The sequence below is a fragment of the Crinia signifera genome, chromosome 2 (assembly GCF_055691185.1).
Source record: "Crinia signifera chromosome 2, ASM5569118v1, whole genome shotgun sequence".
NCBI classification, from domain to species: domain Eukaryota; kingdom Metazoa; phylum Chordata; class Amphibia; order Anura; family Myobatrachidae; genus Crinia; species Crinia signifera.
The window spans coordinates 367,814,155-367,836,699 of NC_139218.1; the positions used below are offsets into that span (position 1 = coordinate 367,814,155).

The 22,545-nt window shown below is 46.9% G+C and overlaps 1 protein-coding gene across 1 annotated transcript; it reads left to right on the forward strand.

Moving 5' to 3' along the window:
- The first annotated feature begins 990 nt into the window (after positions 1-990).
- On the forward strand, positions 991-22,046 carry FDX1 (ferredoxin 1). Its single transcript, XM_083169995.1, has 4 exons — positions 991-1,194; positions 12,899-13,023; positions 19,249-19,378; positions 21,017-22,046. The coding sequence occupies exons 1-4, from the start codon at positions 1,064-1,066 to the stop codon at positions 21,129-21,131; spliced, it is 501 nt and encodes a 166-aa protein (XP_083026121.1). The 5' UTR covers positions 991-1,063; the 3' UTR covers positions 21,132-22,046.
- The last annotated feature ends 499 nt before the right edge of the window (positions 22,047-22,545 follow it).

Genomic DNA, 22,545 nt, shown 5'->3' on the forward strand with positions numbered 1-22,545 from the left:
CACGAGGAGCAGTTTGGGACTCAGTTCAAGACATATAAAGATCCAGTTCACAAAACTTTGAAGTACTCGGGGAGCATTGCTTGGCCAAAGGGATCACAAGACACTTATAAGGTCCATCTCGTGCACTGAATGTGGTTTTCTATTTGTCCACAAGATTGAGATATACAAGTTTATAGGCGCTGCATATGGGTGTGGATCGTTTGGTCTACAACAACTAGGTTGACAAGCATTGGGTCGACACCACTAGGTCGACATTCAGCAAGGTCAACATGGGTTAAGGTTGACATGGAACTAGTTGGACATGGGTCTAGGTCGACATGACATTATGTCGACACAAGCATTAGGTCGACCTGGGATATGTCGACAGTCAAAAGGTCGACATGGGGCTTTTCACTGTTTTTTTTTTTACCCGAATGTCGACACAGTCGACATGGACACAGTTTGAAGTGCACCGCATCGCTCGCTTCACTCCCTATGCTTCGGGCGTGGTGCCTCGCTACGCTCGGCACACTATTTTATTATCCCACCACGCCCTAGTGGATAGTAGGGCATGAAATACCACCTGTCGGCTCAAAAACAGTGAAAAACCCCATGTCGACCTTTTGACTGTTGACCTAGCCCATGTCGAGTTGATGGCATGGCGACCTAGATCCATGTCGACCTTCACCCATGTCGACCTTGCTGCATGTCGACCTAGTGGTGATGACCCAATGCTTGTAGACCTAGTTGTTGTAGACCTAATGACCTCACCCCGATGTACTAAGCTTCAGAAAGTAATAAAATGAGATTGGTGATTCACAAACAGTATAACATGCTGGCAGGTGAGCCAAGGAGCCCCCTAGCGGCGGCAACGGGATACAGCAGAGTAGGACCCACAAACAGCTACTCCTGTAATACATGTCGGCAGGTGAGAACCTGAGCGACCACTAGCGGCGGCCGCGGGGTATACAGCAGCAGCAGCAGCAGCAGCAGCAGCAGAGGAGGAGCCCCCATGTGTGTGTGTACTGTGTATATGTAAGAGCGCTGTCACTCGGAGGACTGGTTCCGGGTGCACTGTGCGGACATGGCAGCTGCAGCCAGGCTCCTAGCGGCTTCTCGATGCCTTCTAGCGAGGACCGGGATCCCGGGCGTGCATCGGCTGCTGCTCTGCCCTCAGAGGGGCCTCCTAGAACCCGGGGCGGCGCGTCTGTACAGGTATACACTGCATGTGCGGCTGCATAGTACTGTCCTCTGCCCTCTGCCCTCCTCCGTGTGACCCGGTGTGTGCCCCTGCCTGCTCACCAGCCGGGCTAGACGACTACAAGTCCCAGCGTGCACTTCCCATACTACCACTACATCTGGTGCATAACAGGCAGATATTCTGGGACTTGTAGTACTACAAACAGCCTGAGAGACTGTTAGACGCCTATGTGTCTGCAAGTAGTTTTGTAATTTTTACTTTTACTGTAGTGAAGTGTTTGTACTGTGTATGTATGTATGTATGTGTGTGTGTGTGTGTGTGTGTGTGTGTATATATGTGTGTGTGTATATATATATATATATATATATATTATATATATATATATATATATATATATATATATATATATATATATATAATCTAGTGTGTCTGTCTGTCAGTGGCCACATAGGTCGCCTCTGTCGCTTAGCACACAGGGCTGACAGCCCACACACAGAGCGAGCTGACAGCGCCAGTGTTCTCCGGTGAGAGAAACCTAGCGATGCCAATATTGATGGAGACTGCTCATCAATCTCGGCCAGCGACACTTGGGGACGCGCATTGCTGTCGCTATAGCCCCTACACACACACACACACACACACACACACACACACACTGATGTAGGGGCATGTTACTAAGCGACTTTGCCAAACTAAGCAAAGTCGCTAAGAAAATGCCTTATTATTGGCATATGTGTAGGCCCGACTAGTTTGCCTGAGTCTTAAAGTGACAGCTGGGTTTTGGTTCTTCTCACTCCTGTGCGGATGAGCTGTCAGATGGTTTTTGTTTTGTTTTCCAGTTAGTTCTAGCGAAGGACCGGTGGCTTGAAGGGCTGGGTGGGCAAGCAGACAGAATGGCCCAGTGGCTCCACCTCCCAGTGCTCTGATCAGCCACCAGGCATAAAGAGGGGGTATGGATCATTTGGTGGACCATAAGTTGGTGGACATGGGACAAGGTCGACATGGGCTAGGTCGACAGTCAAAAGGTCGACATGGGGGGTTTTCACTGTTTTTTTTTACCCGAATGTTGACACAGTCGACATGGACACAGGATCAAATGGACCGCTCACCATGCTTCGGGCTTTATTCTTCCACCACGCCCTAGTGGATGGTAGGGCATGAAATACTGCCTGTCAGCACATGTTGGGTCAAAAAACAGTGAATAACCCCATGTTGACCTTTTGACTGTCGGCCTAGCCCAGGTCGACATAATGACCTGTCTACCTACACCCATGTCACCCTTTCCACATGTCTACCTAGTGGTGTCGACCTAATGACTGTTGACCTTATGCTTGTTTACCTAATGACCGTATCCCTAAATAGATGGGGCACGCTGCAAGGCAAGACCCCCTTAACTCATGGCATGCACCAGTGAGCTGTGACCACACCCCACAGTCAATAAATATCGGTACTCTTTACCTAGCACGGCGCCCATCGCGGTCATCGCGGGCATTGAATGCACTAAAAAATCTGGGTGCGACGCGATGCCCGCGATTTCCCATAGGGAACAATGTTAAATATCTCAATTGACCCGATTTTTCTGTTCAATGCCTCAATTGACCCGATTTTTCCATAGGAAACAATGTTAAATGGCCCACAGAGGCCAAATAGGCACCCTGAAGTGTGAAATGGCCCCCACAATTGTTAACGCCACCCCACGATCAACGTGAACCCGAAGCGTGGCGAGCCTGCGAGGGGCGTCGATACGCGTCCTACGACCTTTTCATACCCCCACTATCCACGTCGGCGTGGAGTTGAGAATAGAATAGTGTGGCGAGCGCAGCGAGCCACCGAAGCATGGCGAGGGGACGCGGATACCTGTGAAGCCCGCGAAGGGACACGTTTTTACCTGTGAAGGTATCCGCGTCCCCTCGCGGGGCTCGGTGGCTCGCTGCGCTCGCCACACTATTCTATTCTCAACTCCACGCCGACGTGGATAGTGGGGGTATGAAAAGGTCGGAGGACGTGTACCGACGCCCCTCGCGGGCTCGCTGCGCTCGCCACGCTTCGGGTTCACGTTGATCGTGGGGTGGCGTTAACAATTGTGGGGGCCATTTCACACTTCAGGGTGCCTATTTGGCCTCTGTGGGCCATTTAACATTAGTTCCTATGGAAAAATCGGGTCAATTGAGACATTTAACATTGTTCCCTATGGGAAATCGCGGGCATCGCGTCGGTCGCGTCGCACCCGATTTTTAGTGCATTCAATGCCCGCGATGACCGCAATTTTTTTACCTGCGATGCCCACGATCAAAATCGTGGGCGCCGTGCTAGGTAAAGAGTACCGAAATATCAATCAAATATATAATGTGATTGTTGTGTCCCTTTAAGCGTGGAAATGTCTGGTGTATGTTGGCTGTAATGTCCCGTACATATACAACATGTGTAATGACACTGGCAGTGCTGGGAAACAAACTATCTGAGGGTTAAACACTGCGCTCAGCTACGTCGGAATGGTGCACACCCACTTCTGTCGGATAGCGGAGGCTGGCGGCTGGCGATTCTCTGTATGATCTGTATCATGCAATACTCACAGAAATAATGTTGTTGCTATGTTCAATGCCAACTTTTATTGTAGGTTATTCTGATATTGTAGAATAAATGTGTCGGTGAACATATTGTATGAGATGGCAGCCATGGTGATCACAATAATGGTCCGATTCAGACCTCCACGCTCAGGTCTGAATTAGTCCCCGATGGTGGGCAATTCACATGAACATAGGCGTTAATGCACACGTGCGGCGAGCAGCTACAAAATTGGTGTTCTGCCCACAGGAACGCTGGTCGGACCCCAGGGAACGGTTCCTGGTGTGTGAACAGAATCCTGGGTGACTCTTCTTCACATATTCTCTGCATTTGATTTGTGTGGAGCTTGTTCCCAGCGCTACACGGTGCAGCATAATCCTGCTATGTGATAGGTGTTTCATTGAGGGATTAGCAGCCATACAAGGTGTTGTCTTGCACAATGTGGATATAGCTGAGACGTGCAGGACAAGGTCTCCCTGAGAGCTGTACAATGTACAGCTGCTTCCCTGTTATATGCTGGAGACTGTGGTGTAGGGATTACCTGTGGCTGGTCCTGCAGGCTGCTTCCGGTTCATATATCTAGTGTCTTGATCAGGCATGTCCAACGTTGGCCCTCCAGGTGTTTTGAAACTACACATCCCAGCATGCTTTGCAATAGTTTTAGCATTCTCTAATAGCAAAACTGTGGCAAAGCATGCTGGGATGTGTAGTTTCAAAACATCTGGAGGGCCAACGTTGGACATGCCTGGTCTAGATAGACAGTCAGTAGGTCTAAACAAAAAGGTCGACAGAGTCAAAATGCCAAGGTAGACGCATGAAGAGTTCGACCAGTTTTTCTTGATTTTTTTTTTTTGTTTTGTTTGTTTAAACCGGCTTGTTCTTTCTTCACCATTCATGTCGGCATAGAGCAGGCATGTCCAACCTGCGGCCCTCCAGCTGTTGTGAAACTACACATCCCAGCATGCCTTGCAATAGTTTTAGCATTCCCTAATAGCAATACTGTGGCAAGGCATGCTGGGATGTGTAGTTTCACAACAGCTGGAGGGCAGCAGGTTGGACATGCCTGGCATAGAGGGAGAATGTAATAGTATGGCAAGGGTATGCGTTGCACTAAATGGAGGTCCATGTTGACATTGACAGCAAAAAGAAATGTGAAAAACTTATGTCAACCTTTGTGTGTATCTTTTTTAATGTCGGCCTTTTGGGGTAGACCTATTGACTGTCTATCATCTAGACCTGGGGTAGCCAACCCTAGTCCTTGAGAGCTACCAACAGTGCATGTTTTGCAGGTCTCCTCACAGAATCACAAGTGAGCTAATTAGCTCCATCTGTGTATCTTTTAAAATGTGTCAGTGATTAAAGAGTGCAGCTGTGCAGCAGCTAGGTTGTCTGGAAAATGTGAACTGTTGGTAGCTCTCGAGGGCTAGGGTTGGCTACCACTGATCTAGACACTGTCTATGTAATAATCCACACCCCTGAAGGCAATGTGTGCAGTGCATGTATAGGCCACATATTAGGGACGATGTAGACCCCTTTGGACAGGACCCCTTGGTCCGCTGTGCCCATCGCACAAGCCCTTTGTGCTCCTTCCAGCGACCTAACCCTTCTCCCAGTGCCTAACGTTACCGTCTCCTCCGGCAACCTTACCCTCTGCCCGGTGGCTAACTTTACCATCTCCTCCGGCAACCTAATCCTCCACCCAGTGCCTAACGTTACCATCTCCTCCGGCAAACTAACCCTCTACCCAGTGGCTAACATTACCATCTCCTCCGGCAACCTAACCCTCCTCCCAGTGGCTAACGTTACCATCTCCTCCGTCAACCTAACCCTATATCTAACCCTCCATTCAGAGCCTAACATTACCATCTCTTCTGGAAACCTAACATTACCATCTCCTCTGGCAACCTAACCCTATGCCCAGTGCCTAACCTTACCATCTCCTCTGGCAACCTAACCCTCCACCCAGCGCCTAACGTTACCATCTCCTCCGGCAACTTAACCCTCCACCCAGTGCCTAACATTACCATCTCCTCTGGCAACCTAACCCTCCGCCCAGTGGCTAACATTACCATCTCCTCCGGCAACCTAACCCTCCGCCCAGTGGCTAACATTACCATCATCTCCGGCAACCTAACCCTCCACCCAGTGCCTAACATTACCATCTCCTCTGGCAACCTAACCCTCCGCCCAGTGCCTAACATTAACATCTCCTCCGGCAACCTAACCCTCCGCCCAGTGGCTAACATTACCATCTCTTCTGGAAACCTAACATTACCATCTCCTCTGGCAACCTAACCCTATGCCCAGTGCCTAACCTTACCATCTCCTCTGGCAACCTAACCCTCCACCCAGTGCCTAACGTTACCATCTCCTCCGGCAATTTAACCCTCCACCCAGTGCCTAACATTACCATCTCCTCTGGCAACCTAACCCTCCGCCCAGTGGCTAACATTACCATCTCCTCTGGCAACCTAACCCTCCGCCCAGTGCCTAACGTTACCATCTCCTCCGGCAACTTAACCCTCCACCCAGTGCCTAACATTACCATCTCCTCTGGCAACCTAACCCTCCGCCCAGTGGCTAACATTACCATCTCCTCTGGCAACCTAACCCTATGCCCAGTGCCTAACCTTACCATCTCCTCTGGCAACCTAACCCTCCACCCAGTGCCTAACGTTACCATCTCCTCCGGCAACTTAACCCTCCACCCAGTGCCTAACATTACCATCTCCTCTGGCAACCTAACCCTCCGCCCAGTGGCTAACATTACCATCTCCTCTGGCAACCTAACCCTCCGCCCAGTGGCTAACATTACCATCTCCTCTGGCAACCTAACCCTCCGCCCAGTGCCTAACATTACCATCTCCTCCGGCAACCTAACCCTCCGCCCAGTGGCTAACATTACCATCTTCTCCGGCAACCTAACCCTCCACCCAGTGCCTAACATTACCATCTCCTCTGGCAACCTAACCCTCCGCCCAGTGCCTAACATTACCACCTCCTCCGGCAACCTAACCCTCCGCCCAGTGGCTAACATTACCATCTTCTCCGGCAACCTAAGCCTCCATCCAGTGTCTAACCTTACCAACTCCTCCGTCAACCAAACCCTATATCTAACCCTCCATTCAGAGCCTAACATTACCATCTCTTCTGGAAACCTAATCTTAACCCTTACCTTCTGTGCAGTGCCGAATGTTACCATCTCCTTTGGTAACTCAATCCTAACCCTAATCTCCTCCCAGTGGCTAACATTACCATCTCCTCTGGCAACCTAACCCTCCTCCTATTGGCTAACATTACCATCTCCTCTGGCAACCTAACCCTCGACCCAGTGGCTAACCTTACCAACTCCTCTAGCAACCTCTAAAAAGATAACACGTTCGGGACCTCTTCTTTCCCAGTGTATTATTTCTCTCTCCAAATGTTCCCTCATAAATATAAAGAAAATGGAAGAGGAACCATCAATGGTATTATACAGCAGAGGGTTCACATATACCTCCGCTGGCTCCAAACACTGACCTTTTGTCAAGGCCCTATAGGCATGTAAAGGTTTCTTTCAACACACCATCTCCAACTGTAAACCCATCAATTTAGGATCACACCTGCATGCGGTGCCCTATTTTCCTTGAAAGGCTTCTTTTAAGGTATTCCCAATGGACTTTCACAGACTGGAAGAACTCCAAATTCCCAGAGGTTCCAAATGTAATCCAAAAAAGGGTTTTTATTCACAATACAAACACAAAATGAAGATAAAAACGTTAAAACCGAGGGAGAGTGGAGGACTGTCATCCTGTACCCTGGAGTGCTGATACCTGGACTTTCCATCTCAGGAGGACCCACCATAGCTCATTCCGGGTGAGCTAGAGTTGGGTTAACGGACACTCTGGGACGGGTGGACTGTTTTAAAGTTTTTATCTTCATTTTGTGTTCGTATTGTGAATAAAAACCCTTTTTTGGATTACATTTGGAACCTCTGGGAATTTTGAGTTCTTCCAGTCTGTGAAAGTCCATTGGGAGTACCTTTTTTTAAAAGAAACTTTTCAAGGAAAATAGGGCACCGCATGCAGGTGAGATCCTAAATTGATGGGTTTACAGTTGGAGATGGTGTGCTGAAAGAAACCTTTAGGTGCCTATAGGGCCTTGAAAAAAGGGCAGTGTTTGGAGCCAGTGGAGGTATAATACCATTGATGGTTCCTCTTCCATTTTCTTTATATTTATGAGGGAACGTTTGGAGAGAGAAATAATACACTGGGAAAGAAGAGGTCCCGAACGTGTTATCTTTTTAGAGGGACAGCGCGTCTGATATTGCCACCTTCTGTGCATTTTGTGGTTCTATCTGGGAGTGGTGGTAATTGGACGCTGCAAGTTCCGGAGCGTGGAAACTACTTCTATTTTTTCTGTATCCTCTAGCAACCTAACCCTCCTCCCAGTGCCTAACATTACCATCTTCTCTGGCAACCTAACCCTATATCTAACCCTCCATTCGGAGCCTAACATTACCATCTCTTCTGGAAACCTAACCCTAACCCTCTGCCCAGCGCCTAATGTTGCCATTTGGAGAATTGTGGGCTCCTAGCTTTGTTAACAGTTTGGGTAAGTTGCTTTCCTGTTTCAACATGACCATGGTCCGAGATAGTTCCATCAGATAATGGCCAAATTCAGTGTGGAAGAACATGGCCTGCACAGAGCCCTGACCTCTATCCCATCTAAGGGGGTTATTCAGACCTGATCGCACGGCCGGGCGCTAATTATAGATTTTGCATGCGTATAGCTCGTAGTACACATGTGTAAAGTCATCCTGCGATATAATCCTGCTACTTTTTTGTCGCTGGCCATACACAAGTTGATTGACAGGAAGCTGGCATTTGGGGGTGTTACTCTGCAGTTTTCTGGGAGTGTCAGGGAAAACACAGGCGTGTCCAGGCGTTTGAAGGGAAGTCTAGTGATGTCCGGTCCGGTCAGCCTGTTTCTGTCTCAGGTGCTGAGTAAGTCCTGAAATACGCACTGGCTGCACACACCGAAAAAGTCATTTGATGGTCCATGGCTTAGGAAATGTATTTGCAGCTAATCGCTGGTCCAGCTGAGCCATGCTAAGCAATTCCCAGGCCTACACAGGGCGGGATTTCACTCTGTCTAGGTGGCGATTAACTGATCGCAGGGCTGTGCAATATAAGCAGAGCAGCGATCTGGTCTATATAACCTACCTAAAACCTTTGGGATGAATCCTGATGCTAAGTACAAGCCAGGCCACCCAACATCTGTGCTCCACCTAACTCCCTGCAGCCATGTCCCAAAATATAGCGGAAGCCTTCCCAGGAAAGTGGAATATGTTCTAGCCGCACATGGGCACCAGCTAATTCCCGTGGTTCCGGAGATAGTTGCTCAGAGTAAAGATTCCCTTTCATTGTGCGATAAATCCTCAATCTTTCTTATAAAGTCAAGTTCAGATTATTGTCATAGGTCATCCAGCCCACGCCGACCTCTAATGTAAAGGGGTTATGGTTCCTGTGAATCCACAGGATTATTTTGGTTCGCTCTTTCTGACAAATTCCTTCTTAGATGGACAAAACCGTGTGCACTGCAGGTGGGGCAGATGTAACTTGTGCAGAGAGAATTAGATTTGGGTGGGGTTTTACTTCAAAGGGAGATCTATATTGCAGTGTAAAAATAAAGCAGTCAGTATTTTCCCTGCACAGAAACAAAATAACTCACCCAAATCTAATTCTCTCTGCACAAGTTACATCTGCCCCACCTGCAGTGCACATGGTTTTGTCCATCTAAGAAGGAATTTGTCAGAGTGAACCAAAATAACCCCCATAGTCCCTGGGATGTGCTTAGCCTAGTGCTGGGGGGATTGCATTAGTAGTTAGCGCTGACCACACTGCCTCGCCGGCAGTCCGATAAGTAGTCCCTGGGCTACAATGGGCTACTGCCATCTTGGAACGGCAGTAGCCCCAGGACCTGTTACGATGCTGCCCAATATTGTAATAGAAACCTCTGGGGGATACAGGTGTCAACAGGGCAGGAGGGATCTCAGCAGGGATCGGAACTTTCTGCTGCATTCTCTCCGTTATATGTTCTGGTGGTAATTTAATATTTGCGGCTAGCCCCTGTAATTTAGGAGATTTCGCTGCAAATATGAATTGATAAATGGGCCCCTGTAGCCATCCTGGGGTGATGTAAGGTGGAGAAGCAACTGTCCTTCTAGGTTTGAATTTATTTTTGTTGGAGACCTTGAACTCATGCAAGAAACCAGCAGCAAATCCTTGGTGTTCTCTTGTGTTTTTTTCTTTGTTATTAAGTGGATCTGGTGAGTCACATTGTACTCCACGGCCTGAAGAGATAAGATAGCTACTGTATGCTAGTGTCATCCTCTCCCAAAGAGGAGGTTCCCCTCTGCCTACACAATAAGCACTAAAGGTAGTGGTACAACTACCTGTGCACAGCTGCAAGTATATTCGCAGCCATGAACACAGGGGGAAAACCATTTGCAATTACTCACAATCAAATGGTTTTGCCTGTGTCCGCAGATGCCGAGTAAACCAAGACAAACCAATAACATGGTGTGCCTACGTAACGGTTCTCTGTTAAACCTTGTTCTACAGATGTGTCCTCATACATCTAGCCTCAACGTGCCGGGTGTCGTTTATTAGGTAGCCAGGGTCAGCAGGTTGACCTGAAAAGGTCGACGTTAATTTTTCAAATTTTTGCCACCAATGTCGACAACTGACAACATAAACCCCTAATTAGTGTAACGGGTACTCTTGCATGGCTCGCTTTGGGCTCGGTGTCTCGCTACGCTTGGCACACTATTATATTCTCTTTCTATGCTGACATAGATGGTGAAGAACAACCTGGTTTAAAGAATTTTTTTTTTTATGAAAACATGTCAACGTTTTCATGTTTACCTTTTTTACCCTGTCAACCCTTTTTATGTCAACCTTTTGGGGTAGACTTATCTAGATACTGTAAATCACATGACGTCAGCTGCCCGCCCCAGCGTCTCCAGGCCATTACCTGGTGAACGCCTTATGAAATCTGGGCATTTCCATGGGCTGTGCCCCCCTGCCGCCACCCCACGACCCCCTGACCACACTGCTAGGTGGGTGCAAGGCGGCAAACATGCAGTTCGCCGTGCCCGCTCGCACCAAGCATCTTCACATGTGCATAACTGCACATGCGTAGATGCTAAAAATCGGTCCCCCCATGCGACCTCGCGGGCGATTACATCAGAATAACCCCCTATGTGTACTGCAGGTGGGGTAGATGTAACAGGTGCAGAGAGAGTTACATTTGGGTGGGTTCAAACTGATATCTGTATTGCAGTGTAAAAATAATGCAGCCAGTATTTACCCTGCACAGAACCAAAATATCTCACACAAATCTAACTCTCTCCGCACATGTTACATCTGCCCCCCTGCAGTGCACATGGTTTTGTCCATTAAAGAAGGTTTGCTTTTGCAAACCAACCAGAATAGGGCCCAAAGTGCCATGCACCGTGAGATGCCGGGTGTGAGTGAACCGGCAGTGGCCGGATAATCCCTTAATGTCAGGCAGGGGTTTTTTTTTTTTTTTTGTGTGCAAAAATTGTCTTATTTGCTTCTCTACGCGAAAAAAAGGGACATAGCTATGGAGTCATGGCATGTTGTAATAGAAGGACTGTTTAACGATTGACGAGGTTAGATGTATGTGGACACCTCTGTATTATTGTCTGCTACTAATTTGAATTAATGTTTAAAGGTTTCTAAGATGCCAAAATTTCTCATTGACCATCTCTTATATATTTAGCCAGATCTGTCACTGTGTAGCTAAAGTTCCCGCCCAGCGGCATACACAAACCCGCCCCCCCTAGGGAAAAGACCAGTGTTTTATGTGTATAACGTTTTCATGTGTATAACGTTCCATCCCTTGACATAACCTCCCCCCGCCCAGCCAGGGCTACAGTACACGCCCACCATCCACCATTACTCCACAGCCACCATCCACCATTACTCCTGTACCACCCCCTCCCACAATTTGCAGACCACCGCGATTCACGGCACCCCCCTCCTGCGATTTGCGACCCCCCCCGCGCGACTTGTGGACCCCACCCCCTCCCGCGATTCATGTAACTCCCCGTAGCGCCCCCCCTCCCACGATTTGCAGACCCCCTTGGCACCTCCCGCGCCTCCCTCCCGCGATTCGCGGACCCCCCCCACGATTCACCCCCCCCTCCAGCAGCCCCTCCCGCGATTCGCAGACCCCACCTCCTGCGATTCATACCCCCCCTCACGCAATTCACGGCACCCCTCCTCCTGCGATTCATGCCCCCTCCCGTGATTCACGGACCCCCGCGCCACCCCCCCCTGGGCCCCCCCCCTTCCTTGATTCATGCTTTACCGCCCAGCCTCCTGCTCTCATGCACCCTAACTCCCACCCAGTAGGAGGAGACACTGACTCGGGGCACCGTCCTGTGCTGCCACGCTGGACCCTCACTCACTGGCAGAAGTTGCACAGTGTCCCCCACCCTCCTCTTTAGTCCCCCTTATGCCCACACACCCCGATCACTACCCAGCCTCTTGTTTTCCTGTGTCGTGACGTCCGCCAGTGGGGAGCCGCTGACTCAAAAACACCCTACTAAACTATTGCACACACACACACACACCTAAACAACACACACACACCCACAAATGTCACTGTACCCTCCACACTATCAATGTACATCTTACTCTGTAACTGCTTTTTAATTAAACAAAACAATACACACCCCCTTCCAAATCATATGCTCTCTATTTAACACATTTCACCTATAACTCAAGTTGCAATACAGGCATCTTACATACAATTCTAACCATATGTCTCACAATACAAACGTTTACAAATTAAGTGGGCGCAGCCCCTTACGCCGGTGTGAAGAGCGCCCGTAGTGCGAGATGAATCACCTAGTCATAGAATATTTAAGTATCATTATCTTAGTGATAACATTATTTAAAGAACAGCTGTTAATATCCATTTAGAAAGCTTTTAACAGACAGTCTAAACTTCTTTAGAGGAAAAAACACTGGAAGTAGTGCAGGAACGGCCGTGTGTTTTCTGATCTGGTTACCCCATCTGAGCAAATGCGGAATGTGAATACCTTACTGTATGTTTCTTTTCTTTTTACATTCATTGCAGCTCGCAAGACAGAGTCACAGTAAATTTCATAAATCGGGATGGAGACTCCATTGTAGCTGAGGGGAAAGTTGGAGAGTCGCTTCTGGATCTTGTTGTAGAAAAAAATTTAGACATTGATGGTTTTGGTGAGTATATTGCTCTTCTAGTACAGCGGTCGCCAACCTTAATTGGGCGTGAGCTACTCGAGGCAAATTTAACCTTCTGAAGAGCCACTAATATTAAAAAACAATGAAATCTGGTCAATAATTGAGAAATGCCCCTTTACACATTATGCCACACACCGTAATGCTTATTACACAATATGCCGCACACCGCAATGCCCCTGACACAGTATGCCGGACTCCGCAATGCCACCCACACAATATGCTGCAAACTGCAATGCCCCATAGTAAGGCTTTTAATTTACCTGCTAGTTGTCAGGGGTGCAATGCACTTTGCCAGCGGTGCAATGCCTGGGGGTTACATTGTATAAGATGCAGCTTTGCTGAAAGCTGTGTTGTCAGCGTTAGCGCTCCCGGCACTTCAGGGTGTTGCTGTAGCGCTGTGCTCTGTAATACTCTCTCTCAAATACGACCTCTAGCATCTGAGGTGGAGGTGCTATGCGGACAGGCAGAGAAGCGGTGCGGGTGGAGCAGTGCAGGCCGGTGCGGACAAGGAGCGGTGTTGGTAGGTGAGCAGTCAGCAGTGGTAGAACTATCCGTATCGCTGCTTCCGGTGGCTCGCAAGCAATGGATTGGCAACCACTGTTCTAGTACATATAAGAGACATGCAACCCATACCACGGAGTGACAAACAGGTGCGGTGCGATGCGCGCTCCAGCGCACAACCCATTGCACAGCACATAAAGTATGTGCTGCCAGTACTTTTTGAACTAGATTACATTGCATCTAGATTAAAACTCCCTGTGCTTTAGCCCATCACAAGCATTTTGAACTAGATGCGATACAATGATGAGCGTCACTCGCATAATAATCAGAAACATTTATGTGCGGTCTACACCGGTTCGGCCTACTGCCCTTCTTCAGGACACAGGACAGAAGTTGCTTTAATGTTTTACCACCTTAACCCTGCACTTCTGTAGAGGCCTCAAACGTGCACAGATCAAATGGTTCCCCTAGTTTATTTATATAATGTCTGACAGTGAGGACCCATCCAGCCGGATAGTGTCACACAAAGAACGCAAGGAAATACCAAGGAAATAACCAGAATAGTTTTGTCAGAGAATACAGGCCAGGGTTCAGCAATGTGTTGTTTCTATAATTCCTGCTTGTCACAATAAGCCTCATCCCTTCCTGGGCTAGCCACTTATTACTCTGAACGTGACCCCCTGTATGCAGATCGGTGCTCTTGTCATTAAAGTTCAAATTACTTATGAAGTAATAAGATTTGGATAAATTGGTATTAATGGAAAATCCTGAAACAACTGAATTATTCTATTTGGCTAAAGCTATATGATTATAATCTGGGTAATAATTATTTGCTGAGATTTGTAATCTTTTAAATACTTTTTCCTCTCCCTGTAATATTACAGTATATTAGGTCTTGTATGAGGCCAACCTTAACGATGTCGCTACTTGTGTAGTTTTACGGCGCCACCTAACGCTACGTTGTCAGTGTAGCTCAACGGCAGCCCTGCATAGTCAGCGTAGTGTCCCTGTGGCAGCCCTGCATAGTCAGCGTAGTGTCCCCACGAGCTGCAACACTGTCGCTGGCAAGCCTAGTGAGCGCCTCTCACACAGCGCCGTTAACCGCCAGATCCCCTGTGCTGGCAGATGCTGGCGGAGAGGCGTTCCATCTGCCTGAGACACACAAGCGTCTCATATGCTTCTGCGTCTCAGTAATTCGTGCGGCAGGATACGGCAACCCTGACCGTGTCCGCTTTAGGAGACGGTTAGGGTTTCGGTCATGCGTGCGTCTCGTGCACAATAAAGGACGCATTTGCCAGTGCTCCATGTCACTTACTGGCAGATGCCTCCATTTCAAACCCCCACTATCCACGCCAGCCTGAAGCATGGCGAGCGGACCTGGTATGCGTCCTTTCAACCTGTTCATACCCCCACTATCCACGTCGGTGTGGAGTTGATTTTACAAAGAGTGGCGAGCCCGAAGCGTGGCAAGTGGACGTGTAAAACGGGCCCGACGCGTGGTGAGCGCACGCGGAATACACATTAAGTGATCCGTGTCCCCTCGCGGGGCTCGCTGCACTCACCACGCTTCAGGCTCCTTTTATGCGTCCCCTCGCGGGGCACGCTGCGCTTGCCATGCTTCAGGCTCGGCTTAATACATCTGCCCCATGGGCGAGGTGTATCAAGACATCTAAAGAGTGGATAAGATGATCAGATAAACCAGCTTCTACCTATTGTTTTATAGAATCTAACCCACTGTGTAGAAGGTTGTTGTTACATTTCCCCCATGGCAAGATTTATGTGTGTGCCCACTAGCAGATAATTCAATACAGTGTCTAATATATACATGCAAAGTAAAAGTAACCTCACACCGTGCAAAAGGCACTAATCCTGTTTTGGATGCGACTTCATGCATATCGGACACGGCACCCAGCCCGGCGCGGCTATGTCTTGGCATGATGTCACATGGGGGCGACGCCTGACGCGCCGAGCCACGGGACCGGCATCCGGCCGCATTGGGATTCTCGACTTTTGCACAGTGTAGGATTAGAATGTTGTTTTGCATGTTTGTACCCTGATGACATTTCAGAGATTGAGATGCCGGTTAGATGTTCGCTTTCTGAATTAGATCCAGAATGGACTTTAATAACCGTATAACTACCATACTAATAGTGGGTAGCAAACTGTTTCATATTTAATGTGTCGGCTTTATGTGTCCATTTAAGAATACGGAATAACATAGTTACAATTGTTGCCTACGTTAGGCCAAATGTGTTATTATTATTTGTAATAAATATTGTTGTTTTAAAACAATTTGTACCAAATGTAATAGGGTGTGAGAATCAGAAAGTGAGAGATTTTCGTAAAGTTTTGCATTTTTTTTTTTTAAAGCGGCAATCAATTACATGGCCAAATCAACCTGGTTTTGCAGTGTAAATGATTGCAGCTTTAAAAAAAATAATAGAAAAAAGCTCTCACTTTCTGCCTCTTGCGCCCAATCACATTTGGCACTTGGGGGTAGATTTATTAAGCTCGGTGAAGTGATAAAGTGTCTGGTCTTTATCACCGGCCAATCAGCTCCTAACTGTGAAGTTACAGGCTTGGTTTGAAAAATGTCAGGTAGGAGCTGATTGGCCGGTGATAAAGACCAGACACTTTATCACTTCACTGAGCTTAATAAATCTGCCCTTTGGTTTGTTATTATCAGACAGCGCTCCTTATGTTTTTTTTATTCTCTAGTATTCTGTTGGGCTTAGTGGCTGCACCTTGACACTGAGCACTGCACCTAGTTTGTTGTCAATTTGGACTCCTAGGTCCTTTTTTTTTTTTTTTCAATTCTGATTTGCCCAATTCTACCCCGTTTACATTATAACTCGCACACTGGTTCTGTCTACCGAGATGCAAAACATTACATTTGTCAACATTGACCCTCGTTTTCCATTAATCTGCCCACTCCTCTAGTTTATTTAAATCCCTCTGTAGCATGGAGACATCCTCGGCCGTTCTAATCACCCTACACAGTTTTGTGTCATCCGCATACTGAATGATATATACATAATGAATATGTTAAACAGAAGTGGTCCTAGCACCGAACTCTGTAGTACTCCACTTAGAGGGTGGTTGTGACCAGTGCATTTTCAAGTTGGATACATGTACTGTTTTCTATACTGCAGCCAGTTTCTTACCCAGCTACAAAATTAAACCCCTACTCCAAAATCCTCCATTTTCTAAATCAGCCCTATTATGTGACAGTGTCAAACGCATTTGGCAATGCTGTAGACATGGTCTACTTGGATTTTGCAATGTCGAGGTTTGTTCTAACTTCCTCATAAAAAAAAAAAAAAAAAAACTTATTAGGGTAGTGATTCTTTACGAGCCCAAGCTGATTACTACTTATTATATTATTCATCTCAAAGTATTCCTGGATAACAGCTCTTAAAATGCCCTCAAATCATTTCCCCACGAGCGACGATAAGCTCACAGGTCTAAAATTTGCTGAGTCATCTCTTTCTATTTTTTTCTTTCCTTTTTTAAATATCGGTACTACTTTTGCAATAATTCTTCAGTCCTTTGGCACTATACTTCATGAAAAAGTTTTATCAAAAATGTATGCAAAGGATTTTTAACTCCTCGCTTGGTTCCATCAGAATCCTAAGGTGAATCTCATCTGGACCTGGTGATTTTATTTGTTTTGATTTCGCAAAGCATCTGAATTCTATGTTTAGTTCTATCGGGCTCATCCCTTTTGAGGTGCCTGCTTCTTTCCCTTTGGAATAAATGTATTTGTTAATGTATCTGACAGCTTTTTGAATTTCCTCTACATTTTTCCCCTCAAACAAAGCATCCCATACTTTCTTTTATAGATTCCCTAAATAATACAAAGCTCTCCTGAAATTAAGTATTTTAGATTTGTCCCTTTTATTTTGCTGTTGACAAAAACGGGTTGTTTCCGGGGCCAACCCGGGAATTCAGGCTGGTGTGAAAGGGGTATAAGTTCAAAATGGCCCCTTTAGGAGTAGGTGCTTCTATCGATTGTGTAATATACTGATCCTACAGTACATTTAGAAATACCCCACTTTTAGCTCAAGTACCATATATACTCGAGTATAAGCCTACTTTTTCAGAACATTTTTTATGCTGAAAAAGCCCCCCTCGGCTTATACTCGAGTGAGGGTCCCACTTGAGTCAATAAGTTTTCCCAGTTTTTTTGTTGTAAAATTAGGTGCCTCGGCTTATATTCGGGTTGACTTATACTTGAGTATATACGGTACTTGTCTCATTAGTCCAGTCTATGGGGTATATTCAGTGCTTTTTTGCGAGCTGTGACAGCGAGCAGTGCTGATTGCTCACTGTCACAGCTCGTTGGTTAGTTTTCAACGGACCCCCTGTACACTCTGTTTCCAGCTGGGTTTTTACAGCGAGGTGGAAGCGACGTGTGTGGTCGCCAAAACGGCAAGGCTCACGGCTAAATGCAGCGGGCTCCCTGCATCAGCTACGAGCCTCGCCGTTTGGGGGAATCCTTGCCATCCTCTGACAGCGAGGATTCGCCCGGAACGCTGAATAGGGTGATCGGCCGTTGCGGGGGTGGCTTGTTTGCATCTCCCAGTGGTCAGTTGTCCTACCAGCTGAAGTCCGCTTCCAGCCGTCCAACTGCACACTGCCGCACTCAGCATCTTCTCCTCTCCGCCCTCTGCTCAGCCACCTCATGCAGCAACCAGTGTCCATGCAACTTCTGCAGCCCCTTACACACTAAGCTCCCAGCACCTCTAAGTTTTTGGGTTCTCCAATGCACCAACTGCTCTCCGCAGTCAGTAATCTGCATCAGCGTCCTCTTGCACTGGAGGGTTTCCCTGCACAACGCCCGGCTTGCAATCAAGCACGGTCTCCCTGCATGTCCCTGATCTCACAGCGCCTGATTTGTACACACTGCTGCCGTTTTCACACCCAGCTTCGCCTGCTTTCTCCACACACGTGCTTGTCTGCTCTCATCCACACGCAGTTTCCTCCACACACAGTGTATTACTGCTCTCTCGCAGCTCTCCGCTCACTTCTAGTTCTGGCCAATGACTTTGACTTGTAGAATCCACATCTGCAACGTCCTAGATCAGGCCTGTACAACCTGCGGCCCTCCAGCTGTTGTGAAACCACACATCCCAGCATGCCTTGCCACACTATTGCTGTTAGAAAATGCTAAAACTGTGGTGAGGCATGCTGGGATGTGTAGTTTGACAACAGCTGGAGGGACGCAGGTTGGATAGGCCTGTCCTAGATCCCTGAATGTAAACCTTTTTCCTCAGTGCATCAATGCTGTTATATGCCTGAATCTGAGGAAAAGGTTTACATTCAGGGATCTAGGACAGGCCTATCCAACCTGTGCCCCTCCAGCTGTTGTCAAACTACACATCCCAGCATGCCTCACCACAGATTTAGTATTTTCTAACAGCAATAGTGTGGCAAGGCATGCTGGGATGTGTAGGTTAACAACAGCTGGAGGGGCGCAGGTTGGATAGGCCTGTCCTAGATCCCTGAATGTAAACCTTTTCCTCAGATTCAGGCATATAACAGCATTGATGCACTGTCACTCAGGGTCACTATTATACAGTCGCCTTGGGGATAAGGCCCAGTTCTCTGAGTGAACAGCTTGTAGGTTTACTACTGTTATGCATATATAGTTTTCTTTCACATTTATATATTCTATTCCACCGCTCTTTGTTTCCCCAATAGGTGCATGTGAAGGAACACTGGCCTGCTCTACCTGTCACCTCATTTTCGATGATCATATATTCCAACAACTGGAACGAGTTACTGACGAGGAGATGGACATGCTGGATCTGGCCTATGGCCTCACTGAAACGTAACGTCTCCTCTCTGCCTTATAGTGGTTGTTTACTTACCTGCCAGATTAGCTTTGTGAATTGCGTTGGTCGCACAGACGGCACACACTGGAAAAATCATACGATAGTGAGCAGTTTGCGAGTGGAATTGCAGCAGATCACTTAACCAGCTAAGCAATTCGCACTCGTATGGGTAATGGTGTGAGTAAACTCCTGGGCACTGAAATCATTTCTGTACCTGCAGCACTAGTCCCTAATGTTGCGCCCCAAGTAACCAAGAAACTATTTGAATAAATGGAAATTTAAGGTGACTTTGTGCGCGGATATAACGCTGCTGAATGGTAAACCTATAAAAACCACTGTCTCTATAGGTGCCCACACACTAGAACGATTTTTGGGCCGATATTTACCGATAATCGGTCAAAAATCAGTCGAAAATTGGCCGATGCTCGCTCCCGTGGATCTTTTGCTAAATCTTCTGATCTTACGTGCTGCACAAAAGATCAGAAGATTTAACAAAAGATCCATAGGAACGCACACGGGATCTTAAGAAAAATCTTTGGTAAAGATGTGCGATTGCCTGAAATCTTTTGTCCAGATCGGACAAAAGATTTAAAGGCTAATTTATGCGCACATCTTAAGATCGCAGATCTTTCTAGTGTGTGGGCACCTTATCAGTGTGTATAATGTGAGAGTGGACACACATAAAAGAATATCCCCTTATCTTAAGTGTTTTCGCCTAATAAAGGCTCTCCAATACAATAATATATGAGGGAGCCATAAAGAAGATAAGAAAACCAATATGGTATAGTACAGCCAAAAAGAATTTCAATTTCATAACTATAAAATAACTAAAAAATAAATGACAACAACATACAAAATGACTCGCTAAAATATGTATTAAACTCCTAAACCGGGCAATGGTATAGATGGGAGTTTACCAGATGTCAGAGGGGGGGAAAGCGCCTGTAGAATGGTCTTTGTGAGGTGTCCTGGATTCTCCGGAAAAAAAACGCCAACAGGTACTTTGACCACACCAGCACTGGAACTCTCCTCTACTGTATGGAACACTCCAGTCCTTTGCTGCAACGCTTATCGGGAACCATGTGTCCCTTCCCAATATGCCACTCTCGTGGCAGATACCCTTTCACCGGCTACATTGAATACAGCCCTATAAGGGGGTTATTCATGCCTGCGATCAGATATTCGTGCCGCCAGAGTAAAAACCTGCCTTATGCAAAGCTGCAAAAAATATTCCAGGTCGGGGAGTAGCCGTAAATCCACTCGCAACTGGCTCGTCATCAAATGATTTTCCCCACAGTTTGGAGCCGTGGTATCAGGCTGATCGAGGCTGGAGCTAACGTCACACGCCTGTGTTTTCCCTGTGACTCCCAGTATATGGCCGGTTACCTTCCACAAACGCCGGATTCCGATCAATCAACTTGCGCACGGCCAGTGATTAGCGATCGCTAATCGGCTGGGCTGCAAATTTACATCCAAATGCGATATTAAGAGGCGTCTCACACATCTAAGGTTTTTCCAGGTCATCAACCCGGTAGAACCTTAATAAAAGGATAATTGTTTTTTTTTGTTTTTTTTAGGCATGTGTAACTGATGTTGGTGCCTAAGCGGTAAACTCTCCCTTTATCTCATCGTAGGTCAAGATTGGGCTGCCAAATCTGCCTGCGGCCGTTCATGAACGGAATGACCGTGAGGGTCCCGGAGGCCGTTGCAGATGTCCGACAAGCGATAGATATGGGGAAAAACTCTTGAAATAAGCCAAATATCACGCTGTCTATTAACATTTAGAATTTTCTTTTCTATAGTCGTTATTAATTCTGTGTAACCAATTATTTTTATGCTATAGGGCACCAGTTTATGAAGTGTATTTTTAAATTGACCTTTGAAGTATATTTTTGTTATCTCTCAATTGTTCTTTTTTATGAAGCAAAAAAACTTCTTGACAAACCTATTCTTACACTCTGTATATAAGCTTCATCACACATGCGTTAAGTGTTGGTCCCTTGGCAAAACCGCATGATCTCCCAAGTTCGTCTCGTATTATAGAGCAGGCATGTTCAACGTTGGCCTTCCAGATGTTGTGAAACTACACATCCCAGCATGCTTTGCAATAGTTTTTGCATTCTCTAATAGCAAAACTGTGGCAAAGCATGCTGGGATGTGTAGTTTCACAACATCTGGAGGGCCAACGTTGGACATGCCTGTTATAGAGGGTGACGTTCTTCTATAGCGAATGTTGCTGGAGATAATGCGTATCAAATACTGGGAGTTCCTTGGGAAACATGTCAAGTTCAACTTGCCCCGTTTAAGGAGAGATTTATTAAAATCTCCCCCTAAATAGCTTAAGATGCTGAGCACAAGAGAAGTGTGTGCTACAGTCATTTCATATTTTGAGGGAGATTTTTTTTAAACCTTGGGGAGAGATAAAGTTGAGAGAGGTCAAGTACCAGCCAATTATCTTCTACCTGTCATTGAAAAGTCGGCATTTAAAAAAAGCCACAGAAGCAGATTTGTTTGTACTTTTATCTCTCTCCAGGCTGTAAAACATCTCCCTTTGTGACTTTAAATTGTATTTAATATTAATAAACACCAGTGTGGGCTATTGGAATATGATCATGGGCTGCTTTTAGAATGGTTAATCCATTAAATAATTTTTTTTCCATAAAACCAGGTTGTGTTTTTTTTTTTTAATTATTGAAGAAATTCCTCTTAGGGGTATTCTATTAGTAGTGAGGTAACTATGACAGTTCAATGGACCTATTCAATCTGTGGGGATTATGGCGGTTATTCTAGTTGAGTCGCAAGGCTGCGAGACTTGCAAGTCCACCAAACCCCACGATTCGCTTGCAGGGCCTGCGAATGGATGTTGCACAGTAACATCTATTTGCAGCCTTATGGGATCCGCCCACGTCGTTCGATGGTCGGTGACCATCGAATGATGGCGAAGATGTGCACATATAAAAGAGACTCTGAAGTCACTTATATATGCATGGACGCAAGGGGGAAGTGGGTTGGCAGCTGACATCTGGTGATGTGAGCTGCCCGCCCCATGTCATGGTCTCATTACCACAAGAATGCCCAGGGTGCTCATGGGAACTCCCATGAAACTCTGGGCATTCCCATATGCTAATGGGGCCGCACGCCGGCCCACGCCCCTCTCTGCCCC

Excerpts from the sequence above, each read along its gene's own strand:
- FDX1 (XM_083169995.1), top strand. The coding sequence starts at position 1,064 with ATGGCAGCTGCAGCCAGGCTCCTAGCGGCTTCTCGATGCCTTCTAGCG. Across the intron at positions 1,195-12,898 it reads GGGGCGGCGCGTCTGTACAG|CTCGCAAGACAGAGTCACAG; the intron begins GTATACACTGCA and ends CATTCATTGCAG. Across the intron at positions 19,379-21,016 it reads GCCTATGGCCTCACTGAAAC|GTCAAGATTGGGCTGCCAAA; the intron begins GTAACGTCTCCT and ends ATCTCATCGTAG.